General features: G+C 43.1%; 1 protein-coding gene across 1 annotated transcript; it reads right to left on the reverse strand.

Moving 5' to 3' along the window:
• Positions 1-13,467: 13,467 nt before the first annotated feature.
• LOC142842144 (acylcarnitine hydrolase-like) lies at positions 13,468-23,286 on the reverse strand (the record flags this gene model as incomplete). The annotated part of the gene is made up of 11 exons (XM_075959058.1): positions 13,468-13,918; positions 14,337-14,409; positions 15,161-15,298; positions 15,709-15,853; positions 16,091-16,174; positions 16,267-16,407; positions 16,675-16,773; positions 17,518-17,776; positions 17,862-17,995; positions 22,272-22,413; positions 23,082-23,286. Coding segments are annotated over 11 exons (1,604 nt in total), but the record flags the coding sequence as incomplete, so codon positions are not given.
• Positions 23,287-23,827: the final 541 nt, after the last annotated feature.

Genomic DNA, 23,827 nt, shown 5'->3' on the forward strand with positions numbered 1-23,827 from the left:
CTGCTCCTTATGGGGCAGGACTAGTTGGGCTGAGTTTCCCTTTCTCTCAATGGCAGACTCACATGCACAAAGCCAGTGTGAGTTTTTTTTCACTTTGGTCACCCTTCTATGAGCACTGGGAGATGACTGGTGATTGACACCCCAAAATAAGCACTATCTGAATGTGATCTGGTCTTGGGGAGTCAACTATTACATGACTAAGGCTACCACAGACCACAGACCACACAAACCACTGGGAAGTTAAAGCAATCGTGTCTGTTCTCCCATGTCATGTGTAGCTGCTCAGTAGTTAATCACCTTCCTGCTTACAAGTTCTTCTAGCTCAGGGAGGCTGGCATAAATCGAAGGAAAACAAGAGTCCATGTCCAAGTCACCCCCATGTTGTTCCCCACTCATGCTCCACACTCACCGTGCTGAAGCTGTAATCTGACTCTGGGGACAGTTCTGGTTCCAACTAAAGCCATCTTCCAGGCTCTAGGCTCTCCCCTTGCCCATTATGCCTTTATGTATCCCAGCCTGGAATAGAATCTCCCCAGTCTTAGTATTAACCTGGTGATACCTTCTTCATTCCCTGACATAAAAAAAAACCATTTAGGAAAATATAATGTCTAGAAACTGATGCTCTCTGATCCCCGGCATGCCAGCACTGTCATGGTGGGGTCATGAAAGTGTAACATCCATTGATTGTATTTTGGGGGCTTCTGCGACCTCACTGATCCACTTCTGTCATGGAATATCATACTTGGGGCTAGGAAGTCTGTGCTGTAGTCCACTGTTTCTGGGATTCACACTCTCTAGAAATAAGGACAACACCCTTTAAGCCCTCTTTCCTCCCTTTATTTAAGTTACAGGACAGTGGCTCCTTTATTTTCCCTTATCCCAGCTAATCCCCTCCCTTCCCAAACTCTTATCTCCTCAATCCTCCCTCCTCCCTCCCTGCTTTAGCCTTACCACCCACAGTATCCCCCTCTTTACTTTTATTTTACCTCTGTTGCTCTATCATCCCTCCCTTAAGACACCCCCCATACCCCCTCCTGGTTTTCTGACTTCCAGATGTCTTCCATGATTAACAATGGAACTAAGGAGACAAAGATAGAAATGACATATCAGAGAGTAATATATTGTTTGTCTTTCTGAGCCTGGGTTATCTCATTCAGTAAAATTCTTTCCCAGGTCAATCCATCTCCCTGAAACTTTCATAATTGCAATCATCTATACAGCTGAATAAAATTCCACTGGTCAGGTCAGGTGGTGGTAATGCATGCCTTTAATCCCAGCACTTGGGAGGTAGAGGCGGGTAGATCTCTGAGTTTGAGGCTAGCCTGGTCTACACAGTTAGTTCCAAGACAGCCAGGACTACACAGAGAAACCCTGTGTTATCAGGAAAAAACACAGTATACAGGGATCACAGTTTTATTATCCATTCATCAACTGATGGACATCTGAGCTGCTTCAGTTCCTTAGCTTTTCTGGACATGAACACACAGGAATCTTTATAGAGGACAAAGTGCCCAAGAATGGCACGTCTAGATCACACAAGTTTATAATTTAGACCTTTGAAAAATATCCAGATCGAACTCCAGAATTGCTGTACCACTTTGCAATCCTGCCGATACTGAATAGAGAGTCCTTTTGCCCCACATTTGCGTCTGTATTTGTTGCTAATTGCATTCTTTTTTTTTAAATTTTAGTTTATGTGTACATTTGTCTGTGTGAGGATGTCGGATCCCCTGGAACTGGGATTATAGACAGTTGTGAGCTGCCATGTGGGTGCTGGGAATTGAGCCCGGGTCCTCTGGAAGAACAGCCAGTGCTCTTAACCACCAATCCCTCTCTCCAGCCCTGCTAATTGTATTCTTGATGATACCCATCCTGACCAGGGTGAGATGGCATCTTAGTTATGTTCTATTGCTGTGAAGAGACACCATGACCAAGGCAACTCTTACAAAGAAAACATTGAACTCTGTGGATTGTACAGTTTGGAAGTTCAGTCCATTATCACCATAGGGGAGAGTATGACACCCAGCTAGCTCACTCCAGTTACTTATTCAAACACATACAAGGTTAATTGGGGCTGGGAAAGGTTACAACTACCAAAGTCGTCTTGCTATTGCTGCCCACGAGAGCAGACAACTCACACACACCTTTTGATTATAGAAAGCCACAATTAAAAACAAGAAACTCCAGGCCAGCCAGGAGTATCTTAGGATGAAAGTCAGTACAGCTGCAAGCTCTCAGGCGGCACCGGATGCACGCTCTCCAAAGAAACAACATATCTTCAAGGTTTAAACAGTCTCAAAACGATTTCTCAGCCTCCACTGACTAATCCAAACATAGCAAAGACTTTGCCGAAACATTTCTCTCAAGGCCAGACACAAAGGCTTTACAATAAATTTCACTTAAAGGTAGTCATAAGGCTTTACGACAGATCACTATATTTTCAAAAAGGCTGTACCCCTCTGTTCCCTCGGAAAATGAAGGCTTAGCATCTTGATGAGCTTCTCTTGCTACTGCAGCACCTATCGTTCAACATCAAACAGTATCTGGTGTCCAATGTCATGGAACAGAGGGAAAGAAGTTCAGACTCACTAGGGCTGGAGGTGAAAAAAAAAGTGGCTCTTACAAGAATGTAAGTGTTTCTCCGGGATTTTGGCAGAGATGGTGGGAAATTTACCAGTCAGTCTGGGTGATTTCACATCTTAGGAGCAGAAGCATGTGCAGTTAATTCATTCTTTATTTGAAAGGAGGCAGAGTGAAAGTGAACGAAAGATAGACGGTTGAGCTCTTTGCATTAAATTTTAAAGCATTGCCTATAATTTAAATTAACTTCAAATATTCAATTAGCGTTGCTGGTTTAGAAACAAGTAATAAGGGCTGTTAGGTAGCCCACCAGAGAGGAGAGGAAATGCCCACAAAAGTTTGGTCTTTATGCAATATAATTTCAAATGTCCTAGAACCATTACAGAGTGAACAGTCAGAAAGATATGGATTTAACTGCAGCAGGTTAATCTGCCAACAAATGAGGAGGTTACCTCAGAAGAAACTGGAAATGAGACAAGTGAGGAGGATGGAGAGGATTTCCTCCCCCTTCTTCAGTTGAGATAGCCTCACATAAACCTTGAGTTTACTGAACAGCTTCAAATATTACATATTCAAGTAAAAGACAAAAGCTCTTGAGATGAAAATGCTACTTCCCAAAACAAGAGGAATGGCATGAAAATAAAAAAGTTACTTCCTGAGGAAGGGTATGAGACATTTTTTTTTAAAAAAGTGTTTAGACAAGAATTAAACCCAGTAGAATCCTTCTCATTAAAAAGAGATGTGTTTAATCATAGATCTTTGCTGCTATCTTGTAATGGCATAGAGGAATTATTGCCTGGGTCTAAAAAAAAATCACCTCCTCAGGTGTTTCCAATAACAACACATCAAATGCCAATAGATAGTCAGCATCCTCGAGGTTATGTTCAGATTGGTTGGAAACCTGCAGATACAAGAGATCTCAGAAGACTAAAGGAATCAGTGGTGGCATATTGAATGGATTCTCCTTTATGAGACAGATAATAAACAACTGGGCTACACAGAATAAAATTATACCACAAGACTGGAAGGACTTAATGACTGCTATATATGAAGCTGGTCCTCAATTGCAATGGTTTATGTGGTGGAGAGAGGAATCAGTGACCAGGGAACAATGTAATCATGCTATAGGAATATAACAGGGGATCCCTTGTTAGATGAGCATCAGTTTGCTGACTGGCATAGGCAGGTACAACTTGATGCTACTATAGCACAATGGCATTTAGTGGTTTGAAATAAAACGGCCCCCAAAGGGAGTGGCACTATTGGGTGGTATGGCCTTGTTAGAGAAGGGGGTAGCCTTGTTTCAGGAAGTAAGTTTCTGAATGGCAATGTATATCATGTGCCATTTTATGTTGATGTTTCTGAATGGTAATGTATATCATGTGCCATTATATGTTGGAACTATGTGATCTTCTTTGTGACTTTGATTTTTACAGGTGATTACAGTTAAGAGATTGCATGAATCTCAGAAGAGATTTTGAACTTTGGGCTTTAAAACATTGTTGGGATTGTGACAGACTTTCGAAATTGGACTGAATCCATTTTTTTTTGCATTATAATATGGCTATAAGACTTTTGGGGACCAGGGAATAGAGTGATGGCTTGAAGAAAAAAAAAACTTCAAAGGGTTCGGCTCTATTAGGAGGTGTGGCCATGTTGGAGAAAGTATGCCCTTGTTGGAGGAAGTGTGTCACTGTGGAGGCAGGCTTTTAGGTTTCAAATATGCTGAAGGCACGCTAGGTGTCCTAGTCCACTTCTTGTTGCCTTCTGGTCAATGTGTAGCCAGCACCATGCCTGCCTGCACGCTGCCATGCTACCCACCAAGATAATAATGGACTAAACCTCTGAAACGCTTTCCTTTGTAAGGGTTGCCGTGGTCATTGTGTCTTTTTGCAGTTAACTAAGAAAGATGGTCAGGGCTCTGATTTTTTTAAATTCTACAGAATGTCCAAACTGTTTATCCTGAAAGGAGTCAAAAGTTTGCAGAAAACAGAGACCAGGCAATGATTAACATAAAGGACCATGAACTAATTTTTTCCAATGAAAGAATTATTCTCATACTTGACATATATGTTGTTTCTTATCTCATATTCTTCTGCCAGTTTACTAAGATATGTGGGTAAAAGATAAATTTGATTGCATAGAAATTATTTGACAATAAAACTTTCCAATGTTAAGAGAGTTATTTAGTATCTAAAAATCACTCAGTGAATTGTTCTGCACATCAGCAGAAATTATTCCTCACAGAGCTGTGTCTACAACAGGAGCTCAGTGATGCCTTCAGGCTCCTGTGGCACAGTTCATCTGTATTCAGAGGAAGGGCTCTTCTCTCTCCCCAGCTGTCCAGGGTAGAGTATTCTCATTTCTCTCCTGCCCCCTCGTGTTCAGAGAGGGCACTGCAAGAATCATCACTAATGATGTTCAATTAGCTTAAAACTGCAATGAGAGGACTAGGTACTAGTTTTCCATGTCAGAGAGTAGTTATACACCCCTTTAATCTCAGGACACAGAAAGACTGTGTTGGGTTTCAGGCTATGTTGGTTGTGGTGTGAATTTTATTACAGTCTGTCCATCATAGTGAGACCCCTTCTCAAAATCATTAAATACATAAACAAGTAAACACATGGTAGATAGATAGATAGATAGATAGATAGATAGATAGATAGATAGATAGATAGATAGATAATGTAAAGCATTCCGCTCTGCCCCTATAATTGGTACCATACTCACTTAGGGGTTCAGGAGGAGGGAGCACAGGATGAGTCAATGGAGCTTTAATTCTAACCCCACGGTAGCTTTTGAGATGTAAAACAGTACATACACGATGCTGTCCTTCCTGGAAATTCTTTTCACACCTGGGCATATGCATCTTGCAAAGCAGGGATCAGAAATGTGGAATCTGCCATCATCTCTTGGAACTGCAGTTGGAGGGACAGCGGGTTTTCAGCGCCTCTTGTGGCCTCCTTTATCAGCAAGTCACCAAACTCAGGGATGACCTTGAAGACCTGAGGCCATTCAAGAGGAGGGGATACAATCAGGTCCCAGATCTAACTTTTGGATTTTTCTTAATCTACAAAAAGGTAATTTCCCCACATACTTATTAATTCGTATCGTGATGCTCACACCCATCCCAAAAGATGTCAAACAGTGTAGCTCATTTTGGTTTCTAATTTGCTTTGATGACTCTGAGGTCTAAAGGTCATAGAGATGAGGGAATCTGTTCAGAGTAGTAAGGCCTTTGTACTCCATACTCATTGGTCACTTTTCCACACAAAACCACTATTCAATAAAAGGCAGAATCTCCTCTTCACTCTTGCCTCCCAGGTAGTAACCAGAGCATCCGTGTCTGTCTGCTCACATGCAGACATGTTGGACAGCAAATGTACAAGAGTTAGGCAGGGAGGGACAGGCTCATTCTTCCAGTAAGGGAGAAGAAATTTTTCATCATGCCCAACTGAGTGTGTATGCCCTGAAAATCTCACAGTGGCCAGTCTGAAACTGTTCCCACTTCCTATCCTGAAAAGTGACAGCCAGAGGAGCTATCCCACCTCTTCATATGATTGTAAAGACAATGGGGACCATTAGGTACAACTGTGTTCACCAAAGAGAACACTGGACCTGTGTGAGGCAGAGGCATATGGATTGTGTCCCCTGAGACCATCAGTAGTTCATTAAAAGACTCTGAAGGGTATCCTGGACCAAAACAGAACTAGAACCTTCCAGCCTCACACCACCCTGCTGAAATGATGGACAGGATCCATCAACGTGTCTGACCTTGGACAAAGGTACAAGGAGGATTCAAGGGCAAGGAGCACGTGGTCTAGGCCTGCCACATGGAGATAAGAGGCATCAAGGTTTGCACACACACCCTGCCCTGGTACTCTCTGTGAAACTCTGTGAAATTCCTGCACTCCTACCAGTTGGCCCACTCTAAGGAAGCCACTCTAAGGCCCACTCTGGGGTGCCTGGGTAATTCTCTGACCTAAGTGGTGAGTCATATGATACCAATGACATCATGACAGTGTTAATAGTTTCATTGCTATCCTAGGGTCCTCAGCATCAGCAGCAGCCACAGTCTAACCACTGACACACATAGAGAAGGGAAATGTCCCATCTGTCCCTCTGCTCCTGACCATCTATCTGCCTGGTCATCTGGCCTCTAGGCCTAGAACTCATCAGAGCCCCTCATATGTTGTTCCTCAGTGTTCAGTGTCCTGTCCTCGGGTGTCACTGCCCCTGTGTGTGCTATAGGGCCACCCTGTTTGCTTTAGCGGAAGCATTGTCCCTCACTGCTGTCTGTGATTCTCCATAAGCTCCTCCCTCCCTGATCCACTGCCTCCTGCCTCTCAGTCTCTGACTCTGCAGATATCGGCAGCTCTGACCTGTTTCCATCTTCCCTGTTCAGACTCTCACACCAAACACGGGAGGAGGAGCAGAAGCCCACAGGCCACAGTTTTCAGGAAGTTGATCCAGTGGCATGATCAGCTTCTGGCCCTGAGTTTGTGCTTCTATGGGATGCACTGTGTTTCCCAACAGGAAGCAGCTGTGGGCCTCACCCAGGTGAAGAGAGCCCAGTGCTTATCAGGCTGGCAAAGACACCTATCTGTTTTGCCTTTTATATTGCACCCCCTCTGGAAGACACACATGGACTCTGAAGTCATTCTGGATATCAGTAACCCTTACCCCAAACCTCACCCAAATCAGGGTGACTTCCTTGTCACAGACCCAGCCTGGGGAAGGGTGGAGAGCAGGAAGCAGAAGGCTGCACTTGAGAATCCAAATCTCTAAGCAGGTGTGTGCAGAGGATCCCACAGATGGAGAAACCACAGAGGGAGAAGGGCAAGGACATTTAAAATTCATACCTAGGGACTTAGGCCAGCAAATGCTACCCAACTGCCTATGGGCTGACTGCATATCTCCCACAGGATTTTGTATGTTGGCTTTTACTTTTCATTTGCTTCATTTTCATTTGATCCTTGGAATTTTACTTTTCCTATTTGATTTCTTCCATGACAATTCATCATTCAAAGGCGCATTGGCCATGAGACTTTGTGCGCTCTATAGCATGTTTTGCTGTGTGTAGGGAGTTTTATTCCATTGTAATAAAATTTGAGAAATTATTTCCATGTTTCTACGTTTGTCAAAACATGCTTTGTATCCAAACACAAAACCTATTTTATAGAAAGTCCCATGGGCTTCTGGGGAAAAAGGTGTATTCTGAAGTGTTTGGGTGGAATTTTATGTAGGTAGCTGTTAAGTCCATTTGCTTGATATCATTTTCATCATATTTTTAATGTATTTTTGTGTGTTTTCCTTAAATGCCTAGCTCTTATCCATCCCTCTTCCATTCTGTACCCACACTATTGGCAAACTCCCACTGAGATCAAACTAGAGACACTTCTATCCACCTGACAAACATTTTCAGGCCCTGTTGTTTCCCACACTGGGACTCTCTGGGCTCCCAGAGCCTGTGATAAAATGAGATACTGGCCCATGAACAGGGGATTCAGAATCCCTGAATCCCTGCCAGGATATAAAGAGAGCACAGGGTAAAGATTCTACAACAGCTCAGTGTGAATCCCTGGATGAGGAGGTAAGCAACCTCAGACTTTAGGGACACCTGAGGACTGGCTAACCTTGGCTTTTCTGTCCAGCCCCAAGTCCAGGGCACACATGGGCCAGAACAGTAGGCTTTTCTTATTAGTGGATTCAGTGTTCTCATTGGCAAGGTCATGGCAGCCATGACTTCACCTGCCTCCTCCAATCAGAAAGAATCTATAGATCCAGGGTCTCCAACCTATACTCTCTGTGTTCCAGAGAATATTGTGTTCCCAGCCCCTACAAGGGAGAGATATTCCTCCCTCCAAACTAAGGAATGTCAGGGCTATGGAAGATCCCTCAAGTTCAAAATTATGGAAGCAGTTTCTCTATGTTATCTGGACAACCTGATGTATCCTTTGAACCCTAGACTGCTGTGTAGCGTGACTTGCAGGAAGGTCCCCATGTGCTCTGTCATGCTTTGCACCATCATTCAAAGACTTTTCAGTGTAGACCATAGAGAACATGTAGAATGAAAAAGAGTCTCAAATCTGTGTGTATGGGGCAGTTGTGAAGGCATTCACATGTGTGTGTGTGTGTGTGTGTGTGTGTGTGTGCGTGAGAGAGAGAGAGAGAGAGAGAGAGAGAGAGAGAGAGAGAGAGAGAGAGTTCACAGACACAATCTAACTAGGGAAGCATGTAGTCTGATTGAAGATCTTCACTTCTCCTTCTGCTCCTACAAATCCAGTCCCCCAGTCTCATTCCCAGGTCTGTACCATGTTGGCCGAGGTCCCACAAGGTCCTTCAGTCTTTCAGTCCCATAGAAACACACAGAGGTCTACATTAATTATAAACTGGTTGGCCTAGTAGCTCAGGCTTTCCTTATTAACTAATGTTTACATCTCATATTAGCCCATTATACTTGTCTGTGTTAGCCACGTGACTCAGTACCTTATTTGATGAGGCAGTCACATCTTGTTTCCTCTGCATCTGGGTGATGGCTACAGACTGAGTCCTCATCCCAGAATTCTCCTGTTCTCATTGCCTCACCTCTACTTTCTGCCTGGTCATCCCACCTATACGTCTTTCCTGGCTACTGGCCAATCAACATTTTATTAAACAAGTACAAGAAACAAATCTTTACAGGGTAAAACCATTGTCCCACAGCACATACACCCCTTTATTTAAAAAAAACACACAAGAACTCTGAATTGTATCTCTTTTGGATAGCTTTTCTCCTGACCATTATCCATAACAACTTATAACCAATATTCTAAACAAAGGCAAACGTCCATAATCTATTTTTGGGAATGTGGGCATAGTTTTATAGGCTACTTCCTGATGGTTAGGGGCACTGATAATCTTATGGGGACCTAAAGAAAATTTTGAATTAGAGTCATGTCTTGAATGCAATATTTTGTAAGGCTTGATCATCTCAGCCAGCAGTCTTGAAACTGTTCTGGATGCAGAACTCAGAGGAAACTCCAACAGAGGTCCTCTGAAATGTTGAATCATCTGGACTATCTGCTCATATTGGAGCTTCTTCAGGGGGTCTTCCTTGATCAAACCTGATTTTTCTTAGCACTGAATGAATCCACAGCCTCTCATTTCCTGTGGAAGCAAAAGCAAAACCTCTTCTTCAAAGTTTGACTTAAATTTTGAAGTCAAAGCATTTTCAAAATATATATGTTGGATTAATCCAGCAGCATTTATAATCAAATATCTTTTAGCAGCTTTTGCTCCATCCTCAGCCATCAAACAATTTAAAGACAACATAATAACACACAGTATCCAGGTGCACTGTGTATTTCTCATCATTATGTGACTTTATATTAAACTCTATTTATTTTATTTTTACTTTTAATTTTTTGGCTTTTTGAGACAGGGTTTCTTTGTGTATCTTTGGCTGTCCTGGAACAAGCTCTGAAAACTAGGCTGTCCTTGAACTCACAGAGATGTGCCTCCCAAGTGCTGGGATTAAAGATGTGTGCCAACACACCTTGAACTCACAGAGCTCTGTCTGCCTCTGTCTGTCAAGTGTTGGAATTAAAGGTGTGTGCTATCATACCTAACTACTCTGTTTCTTTTTTATTTTAAGGACTTTATCCTTTTTTCTCCCAAGCCCACATATATTTTTAAACACAGTGTAAACCATTTAGAGATTTTCTTAGTCTTTGAATCTGTCTTTACTGTATATCTCTTTTTATTGACCACATGAGTCTTTAATTTGCTAAGTGATATGGCTAAGATTAAAGCTGTGGCTTTGATGGCTGGATCCAGCCCATTGCTTACCTTTTGAGATTCCAGCCTCATGGTGGAGGTACCAGCTGGAGCCATGTTTATTGCCACAACTCTATGGTATTTCAAGGTCCCTGCCACCACCAAATGTGGTCAGCTTTTCATCAACACCATTTAGTGTTTTGTGACAGGACCTCTTAAAAGAGCTGCAAGGTTTTGCAGCTAAAGCTGAGCCAGGAAGCCTCTCATAAATGAGAGCACTTGCCTCTAGCAAGCAGAGTCCACCCAAGAAAGTGCTGCTGTCAATAAGCCATGCTTTACTCTATTCTTTTCTGTCTAGAAGTACTTTCCCAAGCTGTCTCAGGCTTCATGTGGATGCAGTTGTCCACGTGGGTGCCATTTTGTTGTAAGGGGCTGCTTGTTTGTTTCCGGCTGCTTAGCCCCAAAATAACCACACAGAAACTGTATTAATTAAATCACTGCTTGGCCCATTAGCTCTAGCTTCTTATTAGCTAACTCTTACATCTTAATTTAACCCATCTCCATTAATCTGTGCATCATCATGAGGTCATGGTCTACCAGCAAAGTTTCAGCATGTCTATCTCCAGTGGCTCCATGGCGTCTCTCCAACTCTGCCTTTTTTCTTACAAAGATATGTTGACTAACATAAGTAATTTCGCAGCTTGGGAGGTTGAGGCAGGTGGTTCCTGAGTTTGGTTACAACATAGGTTATTCAGTAAGACTGTGTGTCCACCAACAAAATCCAAATGAGCAAATCATAGCAGTAATAATAATGACAACAACAATAATACAAATAAATTAAAGGTTCAGAAAATATCAGCAATGCAATAAAGGTGCACACCTGCCCCTAGTAATTCTCCCAGTTATCCCTATCTATCTCTTAAAGGACCCACAGCCTTCAAAATAGTCCTCTAGCTATGGGCAAGCACTCAAAACACGAGCTTGTGGGTCACTAGCCCATAATAACTACTGAAAGTCTAAAAAGTACCCCAAGATTGCTGTTGGTGAACTGTCCTGTGTATTCAGAGAAATGAGAGCCACATGGCCGAGGGTTTATAGTAGTGAGGTTCAGTGCTGACCTTCCCTGCAACAGAGTCTCCTCAGAACACTTGAAGGCTTGGTACTGGGGGAAAGATGCTGAGCAATCGGTCACACGAGCTCCCGATACCAGAAGCCAGTGCTGGTTCATGTCTCACAAATGTGGCAAATGGAGACCACAGACACCAAGAGAGGGTGAAAGTTTCAGAGTTTATCTTCAGGGAAAGGCGAGCGCCTGAGAGCGAGGTGGGTGCAAGGGCACAATGACTCCAAGCAAGATCATCAGTCACCAGGATCCCACCTGGCAGAGGGACCCAAAGATTGGTTTACATGGTCCTGCTTTTGCTTAGGGGATAAAAGGGCTTTGCAAAGAGGAGGGGATGTGGGTGCAGCAGCATGAGCTGCCAGTCAGCACACTGTTGGTTGTCTGCCTCTGATTTTCCTTCCAGGAGCCAGGAAAGTCATCAGCTGCGGTGGGCAGTGGTTGTCAGCAGACACCAAGATTACAGCAATGAAAGCTTTCAGGGTTGAAGCCCAAACCTGACTGCCTGGTGAGGTGCAGCCAACTACTGGTCTCACCAGGAGCTCAACAATGCATTAAGGCCCCAGTGAGAGCACCCCTCTGCTCAGTTTCTTAATCAAGGCTCAAAATCAGCTTCATTTATTTCCTGAGTAGGCAACATGAAATCTTGTTTTTCAACCCAAAGGTCATGGTTCATTATTATTTGTATTCAGTGCAGTGGCTGGGAAAGGGGGACTGTGCTCTGGAGAACTGGCCCAAGTAGGTGATGATGAGAGGTAGAGGAATAGGGAGATCCTAGGGCTTGCAGGACACAAGGCACTCACCACTCCTTAATGAAAGAGAAAGTGCTCGGGGAGCAAGAGTACAGACAGAGCAGAATTTGGCACCTTTGTAAGGGTCAAAGTGCAAGAGACTTTGTACTGCTGGGATTGAAACATTTATGGAAATCAATTACATGGACTATCAAGAAGATTAGGGGATGACCAAGGAGTCAAGAGTCTTCTGGAGGGTTTATGATGGGCAGGAAGACAACTCCACACAAGAAGAAGCTTGCTCAGGGTGCCAGGGACAAGGGTCTCTTCTGACACCGCCCCATTTTCAGGACACACCCAATGGACAAACATTTTCACAGATGTAATAGCCTCAAGCAAGGGTGGACTCCATACTGCCTGCCTAACTCCTGATCCAAAGAGCAAACTTCAGAAAATGGGGCACTGAGAAACCCATGTAGTTCTGATCAACTCCCTAACTCCCGACCCAGATTGAAAATCCCATGAATTTATCTAATTCTGCTTCTGCAGGCATTTGTAAAATTTCATATACGGGAAAAATGCATAGAGTTTTTTCTCATCAGTTGGCATCATTTGTGACTGATGTCAGAAACCTTCATGAGATATGGTCTGAAAGCCATGGGATCAAATTTATTTGCTGAAATCTAATTTCTGATCCAATGTTATTAAGAGTTATGGCTCTGGGAAGATCCAAGAGTATCATTGTTTTCTCATTCTATCCAACGAGGATGCAATGTGAAATCTTTTGAGCCAGAGGCCTAACTCTCACCACAAAGCAAATTTGATGGCATTTGACTGTGGATTTCTTGGTTTATAAGCATTTATACAATTTCTTGCTATTTGTATGTTATCCAGATTATAATTTGTTTAGAGATGTTGGTCTTACTATGTTGCTCAGGCTGACCCGAAATTGCGGGAATCACATAATCTTTCTGCCTATGTCTCTGATTGCAGGACCCACAGATACCTATAAAGAGCTCAGCTTGCAATTTGTGAATTTTTGGAACAACAACCTGACTGAACACATGAAAACAATAGGTAGGACGTTGGCTATTAGGTTTCTTTATTGGCCACTTACAAATAAGAAGACACGAGACTTGCTGAGAGAACATAGGATTTTGACAGTCCAATACCATATAATAAATATTTCCAAAGCTTCTGTTTCATCTGAAGACTGTCTGGGGCTTGGAGAAGAGGAGAGAGGAGGAGAGCAGATGAAGAAAGGAAGGAAAAGGGTGTTGCCCCAGGGGACAGTGAAAGAAGACTGGGGCACTTAGGGGTCACACATCTACAGTCATGGGAGCATTCACGGAGTCTCATAAAAGGTGTCCCAGCATGTTGAGGAATGAGTGACACACCAAGGGTTTGTTGTACATGTAGACCAAATGGACAATTGCAGAGGTAAGGGATGGTGATGTGACTGTTAGACTCTAACCGGGATTCTCTAAGAATGTTCGGCTGACCTCATGTATATTCAGCCCTTCACACCATTCCTCTCACAGGGTACTACTCTTTGTAATTATTCTGAGAACCCTTTAGCTCCTGGATCTTCTGGGGCAGAGTCTGAGTCCAGAACTGCAGTCTTCTGGCCTTCAGGGCTTGGCCCACAGCAGGCTGGATGTCCAGCTGTAGGTACTTCTCATTATCGTCCATCTTGGGCCAGTTAGGTAGACCCTCGCTGTTGGGGTTCCTGCGGATACGCCAGCCATCAGGGAATGGTAAGGTCATCCTCATCATTGTAATCTCCCAATTTGTCAAGGTAGTAGACTAATTGGGCCAATAGTTGAGGGGACAGATGAGGCACGTGTCCTTACACAGGGATACAAGTGTCACGTACGAGTGTCTGCTCCATGTGGGGCAAGACTACCCAGACAATTTTGGGTCTCCCACTCAAAGGCAAAATCTAAAGAACAATACCATAGCTCCTGTCAAGTCATTGCAGTGTGACCAGTAACCAATATGTACGATGAACCTAAGTGTGCCCTGGGGTGAGGAGGACTCTATCATGTGATGAGTTATCCATGCATGCAAAAGAAGTCATCAACCACCAATGGAGCCCTAGATAGGGACCCATCACTGAGGAGGTTGAGGGAGGGGGGTGTTCTCACCCATGTCGTGCAAAGTTGGTCCAGTACTTCATCATTCTCCTGCTCAGCAGCTCCTCCTCCTCAGTGAAGACAGCTGTAGCTGTGGGGAAGACAGAGGTTCAGGTCCCAGCCACCTAATGCAGCTGCCTATTCCTGCTCCACAATCACCATCTTTTCTGTAGCCTGACCTTGAATCCTAGGCCTCTTTTCCTCCTTCACCACCAAGGATCCAAGAGCCACCCACACCTCTAATTGATGCCTCCAGGTTCAGTTCTGCTCAGTGTGTCCTCATTCCATCTAACATAGGTGTGGTGGCTCAAATCCTATAAACTCATATATTTTAATGCTTGGTCCCCAGTTAGTGGAACTATTTAGGAAGAATTAGGAGGTATGGCCTTTTTGGAGGAGGTATATCACCGGAAATTGGCTTTGAGGTTTAAAAGTCCAGTCTAGTCCAGTTAGCTCTCTCTGCCTTGTGTTTGTAGATCAGAATGTAAGCTTTTAGTTAGCTACTGTTACAATGCCTTGCCTGCCTGCATGCTGCTATTCTCCCATCCTCGATTGTCATAGACTCTAACTAACCCTTTGAAACTCTAAGTCCCAATAAACTCTTTCTTCTATAAGCCAACTTGATCATAGTATCTCATCGCAACAATAGAAAAGTAACTAAGGCAATAGATTATATTTGGAAGGGTCCGGATTCTAATCTGGGTATTGTTTTTTGAGGGTGGAAAGGGTGCTTACTTGATTATGTCCTCTCCCAGAGCCTTGATTTATTTCAACTGGACAGAGCTCAGTACCCACCTGTGACCCCCATCCAGCTCATGAAACACAAGAAGACTCACGTTTCATGTCCAAGGGTGAGGACCCAAAAACAAAAGCCATCTCATCGCCATGGTCAACTTTCACATGGGGTGGCCTCACATCTTTGACGTAGCTGGGCACATGACAGAATTCATAAAAGTAGACAAACGCACGGGAACCTAGAAGTTTGGACATGGTTACATAGTATTCCCTCACCTTAACTTTCCTTCTTAACCCTTAGTGATAAGTTATGTCGGTATACAGTTATCTGGTGTTTTAATTGTCAAATGGGTGGCCCCAGGCTGGAGCACTAGTTATGAGAAAGCCTTTGGCTAAACAGTGATCCTGGCCTTCCCAGCTGAGTAGTTTTGCCAAATTAATGGAGTATCAGCAACCTGTTTCCTTGTCTGTATCTGGATGTCACTCCCCTCTCTTACACTAGAATAAAGAAATGCTGATGTAATGGTCCCGGGAGTTTGGTACCAGAGATGTGACCCAGACATGAGCGCGGACCTGGACACTATTAAGCTTATATGGGACCCATGGCTCTGAGCTCCTCCCCACTAGGCCTCATCACAGATGTACTCACGTTGAGACTTTGCTACTTGGAGTGCAGGAATCACGAACAAATAGTCTGCCATCATTTCCTTGTACTGTATTTGGAGGGTCAGAGCATCTTCAGTGTTGTTCATATACTCTTCCATTAGCAGGTCACTACACTCAGGAGGTAACATCTGCAGCAGGGAATCAGGAAGAATGAGTTTAGGCAGGTTCTTGTTTTGATAGGCAGTGGCCTCAGTGTGGAGAATGTGGCCAGGGATAAGATATGGTATAGAGGGAAAGGTATAAGTTCTGGGGTGAGCCCTCCAACAAACCACACACACACAAATCTTTGTTTGTAGACATGCTGTCTGAGAAGGATACATAGTGAGTGGCTCTTTCTATTGGGGGCAGTACTCAAGGTGTCTCACCATCTGTGTTGTTGTTGTGTAATTGAGAATAGCTGGTAGGGTCTCTCTGGTTATCTCCTTTATTATTTGATCAACCCCCAACATCTGCAAGAGAGAGAGGACAGTTTTCAGTATATGGTCAGCTGGATATGGATTAAGTTTTCACTGCTCATCAGAGAATTGGAACTGTGCCTCACCATAGGGAGACCCCAGCCAAACTCATCATTGTTGACACCAATGATGCTGGGGACAGGGTGAAAATCCGCAGAAGTCAACAACTCTTGGGGATGCCTGGGTAGGAACTCTCCATCCACCACAGCAGGGATATGAGTGAAGACCTGAGGGACATCCAAGGTCAGTGATGGAGGTCAATTCTGATGTCCCCTGAGAAACCCTGACCATTACCCCTGCCCCCATTTAATTGTCTCAGGATGTTTCTCCACGCCTGACAGAATCTACATATATTAGGATATTTGGTATTCATTTTACACACGTGATTAAGAGGATGCCAAACCATGGAGCAGGGGTAATTTGTTTAGAGTAGTAAGGACTGACTCTCCCACATCCCACTGACCAGGTCCTCCAAGTCACACAACTCTCCCAACCTTGTTAATAGCCAGAATCTCCTCTTCACTCTTGTTTCTCAGACAGTGCACCAGGGTCTCTGAGTCCACAGTCTCACAACCAGATAAGCTGGCCACTTTCTGTAAAGGGATCAGGCAGGAGTTGATCCATCCTTTCAGGCAAGTAGAGGAGTTTTCCCAACCCCAGTTGATTGGCATGGTGCCCAAATATCACATCACACTTTTTGTGCTGGTGAAATAGAGTAAGTATGAAATTCCCATTTTCTTGTTGCTCAGATGTGACAGCCAGAAGGGTCATTCTACCTAAAGACTTTAAAAAGTAAGCTACGTGTGTTTGTCCACGAGTGCGTGTGACTTCAGGAGTGCCTGTACCATGGTTTCCATGCAAAGATTCGAGGACACCATCTGGTTGCTAGTCCTCACTTCCCATCTTGTTTGAGAAATGATCTTTCATTATTTCTTCCTTTATACAAGAGTCTATCTTATTTGTGGCCTTTCAGGGATTTTCTGGTCTCTGCCTCTTACCTCATCCTATGAATACCAGGATCACACACTTGTTTCTCCATGCAGCTTTTTGTGGTTTCTGAGGGAATTTGAACTCAGGTCCTTATGTTTTTACCTATTGAGTCATATCTTCAACCCATATGTATTTGTTTCTGAATATGATGGCCACTACAAGGTATTTATACATGGTTATTACACCCAGCCTGTATAGAGAGAAATGGATTCCAACCCTTGAATCTCTCAGAAAGTACTGAAAGAAGCTATTTCCCACACCCCTTGTTTTCCCAACTGAGAAAACTCCCAGAGTACCAGAGGGTGGAGGCTGAGGCTGCAGGGTCATCAATGGCTGAAGTGACTCACTGTGTAAACCACCTCAGAGGTGTTAGAGATCAGGTCAGGCAGCAGGGCCACCCCACTCTCCATGATGGCCCTGTGGAAGAGTCCCTTTGACATGGGGGACACAACCTGTGAAGAGACACTTGTGCCTCCTGCAGACTCTCCAAAGATGGTGACAAGGTCTGGGTTGCCTCCAAAGTAGGCAATGTTCTGCTGGACCCAGTGCAGGGCAGCCACTTGGTCCAGATAGCCCCAGTTGCCTCTGGCATGCTCATCTCCAGTGCTGTGAAGATGCAGAGAAGGAATCACAGGGCTGTCTTATTTTCTTTCATCCTCTACCTTACAGTGCAGGGTAGCCCCAGACTCACCTGAAGAAGCCCAGAACACCCAGGCGGTACTGGATAGTGACCACCACAACATCCTCCCTGGCTGCCATCAAGGATCCATCGTACGCAGAAGCCATACCCCCAACCAGTGCACCCCCATGGATCCACACCATTACCTGTGGAAATCAAGTCAGATGCCAGGAGGTTCCCACCCAGCTCAAGCTCCACCTGAGTGTCTTCTACTTTACCTAATGCTTTGGCTCAGTGTACTTAGACACACAGACAAAATTTCTCAGGACCTCCTCACCTGGACCACAGACAGGGCTCTAGTACCATCAGGATACTTGCTAGTCTCTCTGCTTCTCTAAGGACCCAAGCCTGAATTAATGGCTCTAAATCTGGAGTAATAACACCCCTGCTCTCAGACCCTATGAAATGGAATGAAAACAGGTATATTCATCAGTGATTCTCCTGATTATTAACAAAAAATCATTGGCACATAGCTGGTCATGGTGATGTATACCTTTATTTAATACCAGAGATCTGGGATCAGGTAGGCTGACTGTGGACCTTTCCCACTCTCTGTTCCCCCAGACCCAATTCTCAGCGTCACCCCTAGCACTGCAAAACAGAACCTCTCCTCTCCTCCCAGCATTCTCAGGGAACACACTGACTGAACAGGCAACATACTTTCTAAAAATCCAGAGAGGAAACAGAAATTAAGTAACTAAACTCACAAAAACAAAGAGAAACCCAGAAAACAACACCTAGACCTACAGTCACCCCCAACTCAGATGGCTAGATGCCAGCATAAGAACACAGTAAATAACAGGCAAGACAATGTGTCTCCAACAGCGCCCAGCTATCCTACCACAGCAGGTTTTAAATATTCCCACATAACTGAAAAAGACTTTAATATGAAGATGAAAGAGGTCCTTAAAGAGCCAATTAATAAATCCCTTAAAGAAAATAAAGAAAATAAAAATAGTTGAAGGAAAGAAATAAAACTGTTCAAGACATTAAAATGGTTATAGAAACAATAAAGAAAACACAAACCAAGGGAATCCTGGGAGTGAAAAGTTTAGGAATGTGAGCAGGAACTACAGAGGCAAACCTCACCAACAGAATACAAGAGATGGAAGAGAAAATCTCAGACTTCGAAGATACAATAGAAGAAATAAATACATTGGCCAAAGAAAATGTAGATCTGAAAAAAATTTTGACACAAAACATCCAAGAAATCTGGACACTGTGAAAAGAACAAATCTATGAATAATAGGAATAGAGGAAGGAGAAGAATACCAAATAGTTTAAAGGTCTAGAAAATATCTTCAACTAAACCATAGAAGAAAATTTTCCTAACTTAAAGAGGGAAATGCATATACTGGTACAAAAGGCAAACCGAACACCAAATAGATTGGACCAGAAAAGTCCCCTCAGCACATAATAATCAAAACACTAGACGTATGGAACAAAGGAAGAATATTAACAACTTTAAGGGAGAAAGATCAAATAACATATAAGGCAGAACTATTAGATTTACACCTGACTTCTCAATGGAGACTCTAAAAGACAGAAAGTCTTGGACAGATGTGCAGGAGACTCTAAGAGACCACAGGTGCCAGCCAAGATTACTATACCCAGCAAAACTTTCAATCATCTTAAGACATTCCATTATAAAATTAAATTTAAACAATATCTAGATGCAAATCAGCCATAAAGAAGGTACTAGAAGGAAAACTCTAAACTAAGGTTAATTACACACATGGAAACATAAGCAATAAATACACTCACACTAGCAAAACTAAAAGAATGGAACATACACACCAGCAGCAGCAGCAACAACAACAATAAAATAACAGGAATTAACAATCATTGATCATTAATATCTCTTGATATCAGTGAACTCAATTCCCCAACACAGATCACCAGAATGGTTACAAACACAGGATCCATCCTTCTGCTGCATACAAGAAATACACCTCAATATCAGGGGTAGACATTAGCTCAGGGTAAAAGGTTGGAAAAAGATATTCTAAGTAAACAAACCCAAGAAGCAATCTTGTGTAGTCATTTTCATATCTAATAAAATTAATCAAAAGTATTAGGAAAAGATACTACATATTCATCACAAGAAAAAATACACCAAGATGACATTTCAATTCTTAACATCTATCCCAAACACAGGAGTACCCATTTTTGTAAAAGAAACACTATTAGACCTTAAATCACATATTGACCCTGACACAATAATAGTGGAAGACTTCAATACCCTATTCTCACCAATGGACAGGTCATCCAGGCAGAAACTAAACAGAGAAATACTAGAGCTAATTGATTTTATCAGCCAAATTAATATAACTGATATTCGACAGCAGTCTCAATGGAACTCTGAAACACAGCTTGCTCCAATACTGAGGGGATCTAAGAGGTGAGTGAACGGCTACATGGCAAGATACCCCACTCACTAGGACCTCCCCAGAAGGACAATACCCCAGCCCCCTTCTCCAACTCCCTTGGCTTTTTTAGCCAGCCAGTACAAAGTTTCCTGTGGTTAGGATCCCCCAAAGCCCAAAGCCATCCACTGGAGCCCCACCTAAGAGCTAAGAGCTTGCTGTGATACTGAGGGGACCAAGAGCGTGCCACAACACTGATGGGAATAAGAAAGCACCAAGAGAGCAAACTAGGAGAGAAGACCAAGAGATCTGGTGTATAGAGACCTCAGAGGCTTTCTGAGACAGACATTGACAATGCAGAGTAGACCAAGAAAAACTCCCAAATACTCAGACAGCCACTGCAAGGATTGGGCCAAGACACAAAGAGACTGCTGGCCTCATTTGAAGGAACTAAGTGCCCACATAAAGAAAACAGAAAAGGCTCACATAAGTGACTTAACGGCATACCTGAAAGCTCTAGAACAAAAAGAAGCAGACTCACCCAAGAGGAGTAGAAGACAGGAAATAATCAAATTGAGGGCTAAAATCAACAAAATAAAAACAAAGAATCAATGAAACAAAGAGTTGGTTCTTTGAGAAAACCAACAAGATTGACAAACCCTTAACCAAACTAATCAAAAGGCAGAGAGAGAGAGAGCATCCAAATTAACAAAATCAGAAATGAAAGGGGGACATAACAACAGACACTGAGGAAATTCAGAGAATCATCAGGTCTTACTACAAAAACCTGTACTACACAAATTGGAAAGTGTAAAAAAAATGGACAATTTTTTGGATAGATACCATAAACCAAAATTAAATCAAGACCAGGTTAGCAATTTAAATAGACCTATAAGCTGTGAGGAACTAAAAGCTGTCATCAAAAGCCCCCCCCCCAAAAAAGCCCAGGGCTGGATGACATTAGTGAAGAATTCTACCAGAATTTCCAAGAAAAGCTAATACCTATAATCCTCCAAGTGTTCCACATAATAGAAGAAGAAGGGACATTGCCAAACTCGTTTTATGAGGCTATTGTTACCCTGATACTGAAACCACACAAAGACACAACCAAGAAAGAGAATTACAAACCAATCTCACCCATGAACATCGATGCAAAAATTCTCAACAAAATTCTGGTACACCAAATCCAAAAACACATAAAAAAATCATCCATCATGATCAAGCAGGCTTCATCCCAGAGATACAGGGCTGGTTCAACAACCAAAATCTATCCGTGTAATTCATTATATAAATAAACATACAAAGAAAAACCATAAAATCAGAATAATCAAATTAATAAAATTTGAAAGGGGGTCATAACAACAGACACCAAAGAAATCTATAAGGACATGCTTTCAAAACCTATACTTTACCACATTAGAAAATCTAAATGAAATGGATAATTTTCTCAATAGGTATCACTTACCAAAGTTAAATCACAATCGGAAAAACAATTTAAATATACCTATAACTCCCAGTGAAATAGTAGTCATTAAAATTTTCCCAACTAAAAAAAAAAGCACAGGGGCAGATGGCATTTATTGAAGAATTATACCAGACTTTCAAAGAAGAGTTAATATATGATAGAGGATCTATTATTAATCAAAAAAATTACCATATCTCTGGAGGCAGAGATCAAAGATTGAGACCAGCCTTGTCTACATAATGAGTCAGCCAGGGTTATATAGAGAGACCCTTTCTCAAAACAAGAGAAAAAAATCATTGGCACAATGGATAGTCCATGCCAATAAATTTGCAAGAGCTCAGGATTTAGCTCTCAGGCCTCTGATAGGTAGTGTGAAACCTGAGTTGATCAAGGAGCCATAGCCACTGACTTCCCAGAGTGTTTAGGTCTCTGTGTCCCATACCTAGGGTTTAGCTGCATGCGATGGCAGAGAAGGCCTTCCTGGATACCTGATAGGGAGGGTTTCTCATCAGAGTCTCACATTGAATTTGCCCCCTTTTAATCATCCCGAAGAAATGCCCACCCCCAGATCTGAGTATGGCTTCCACTCACAGGCAGTTTGGAGCCTTCACGGGCATGAGCTGGTGTGTAGATGTTGAGATACAGGCAGTCCTCAGATGTCAAGATGGAAGGTATACTCCGTTTTATCATTGCCAGATTTTCTGAAACCACTGTCCCAGAATTTTGTAGACATCTGAGGACAATGACAGTTATTCTAAGAGATTTGCGGTAGTTAAAATTAAAAGCAGAGGCCTAGCACATATTTTATCTCAGCCACAAAACCCCTCTTTCTGGCCCCATGATGTCCTGATAACATGAGGTCCTACTCCAAAAGCTCTTCCAAATCAGGTAAATGTCACAGACTTTGGGAAAACTTCTAGGGAGACTGCCAGATGGGTCTTTGGATCCCACTCTTCCTGATGATGGGATATTGATGAACTTCTGTGAAAACTATTGGTGTGTGTAATGACACCATTTCTTTTTGTACTCTCCAAAGTCTGGGTATTGGATCCTGTACCCATATAGGTGCTCCATTGATAAACATGGTTGGTGGGACATCCTTCACCTCACATTCAGACTCTCAAGGATCTGTCTTCTCTTGAAGAATCTCTAGTTGGAAGACATATACTTGTCTCTTGGCCAATGGTACCTGGACTCCTATAGGTTGGTACAGTAATTGTGGAGGGTGATTTTGCTAAGGAACCATCATCACTTTGTCCTTTCTCTGGCATCTGCAGCATATCCCATCACAGAGAGAATGCAGTGGAGGGCAGGAGATGGAGAAAGCACTGCAGTCTCGTCAGGTTCTGACCTCCTGCCCATTTCAGGACCTGACATTTTCTGGGACTCAGGAGGACTTACCTGGCTGGGTAGGTGGTCCCATCCCTCACACCACTCCATGATTCAGGAGGCTCAGGAGGTGCAAATCTCAGGTCTCCTAGAGGTGGCTTGGCAAAGGGAATTCCCAGGAAGATGTAGACGCCCTCTTTGGTGTCATTCAAGTGGATAAGACTTCCCTGCACCTTTCCCGTGTGGGTAGTCCTGATGGGGTTGGCTGAGTCTTCACCTGTAAGTGGCATACGATATCAAGGTTGGGTTTGCCCAACCATCTATCTTCACACTATGGCTGTTACTTCTTTCTTGCTATCCTCAAATCAAAGCCTTTTCCAAGTACCCACCTCCCTGGCAACTTGTCTCCACAGCACCATGTTCCAGTGTGGAAGAATTTGGCAGACCTGTCTGATGTGGGATTCCCCTCAGTATGCTGTGAATACCACTGGTTAATAAAAAACTGTCTTTGGCATGTGCAGGGCAGAATAGAGGTAGGTGGGGAAAGCTGAACTGAATGCTGGGAGAAAGATAGTGTCAAGGAGACACCATGGAGCCACCAGAGGGGAAAGACATGAGCTGCCAGTTGGAACCTTGGTGGTAAGACATCGCCACTGGTGATTCACAGAGTAATAGAAATGGGTTAGTTTAGGATATGAGTAAGCTAAAAATATGCTTAAGCTACTGGACAAATACTATTGCAAATAATATGGTTCCTTTGTGTGGTTGTTTCAGGGCTGAGCATCCAGGAACGAACAAGTGGTCTCTTACTACACCTG

This window comes from Microtus pennsylvanicus, unplaced genomic scaffold (assembly GCF_037038515.1).
Source record: "Microtus pennsylvanicus isolate mMicPen1 unplaced genomic scaffold, mMicPen1.hap1 Scaffold_101, whole genome shotgun sequence".
Lineage (NCBI taxonomy): Eukaryota > Metazoa > Chordata > Mammalia > Rodentia > Cricetidae > Microtus > Microtus pennsylvanicus.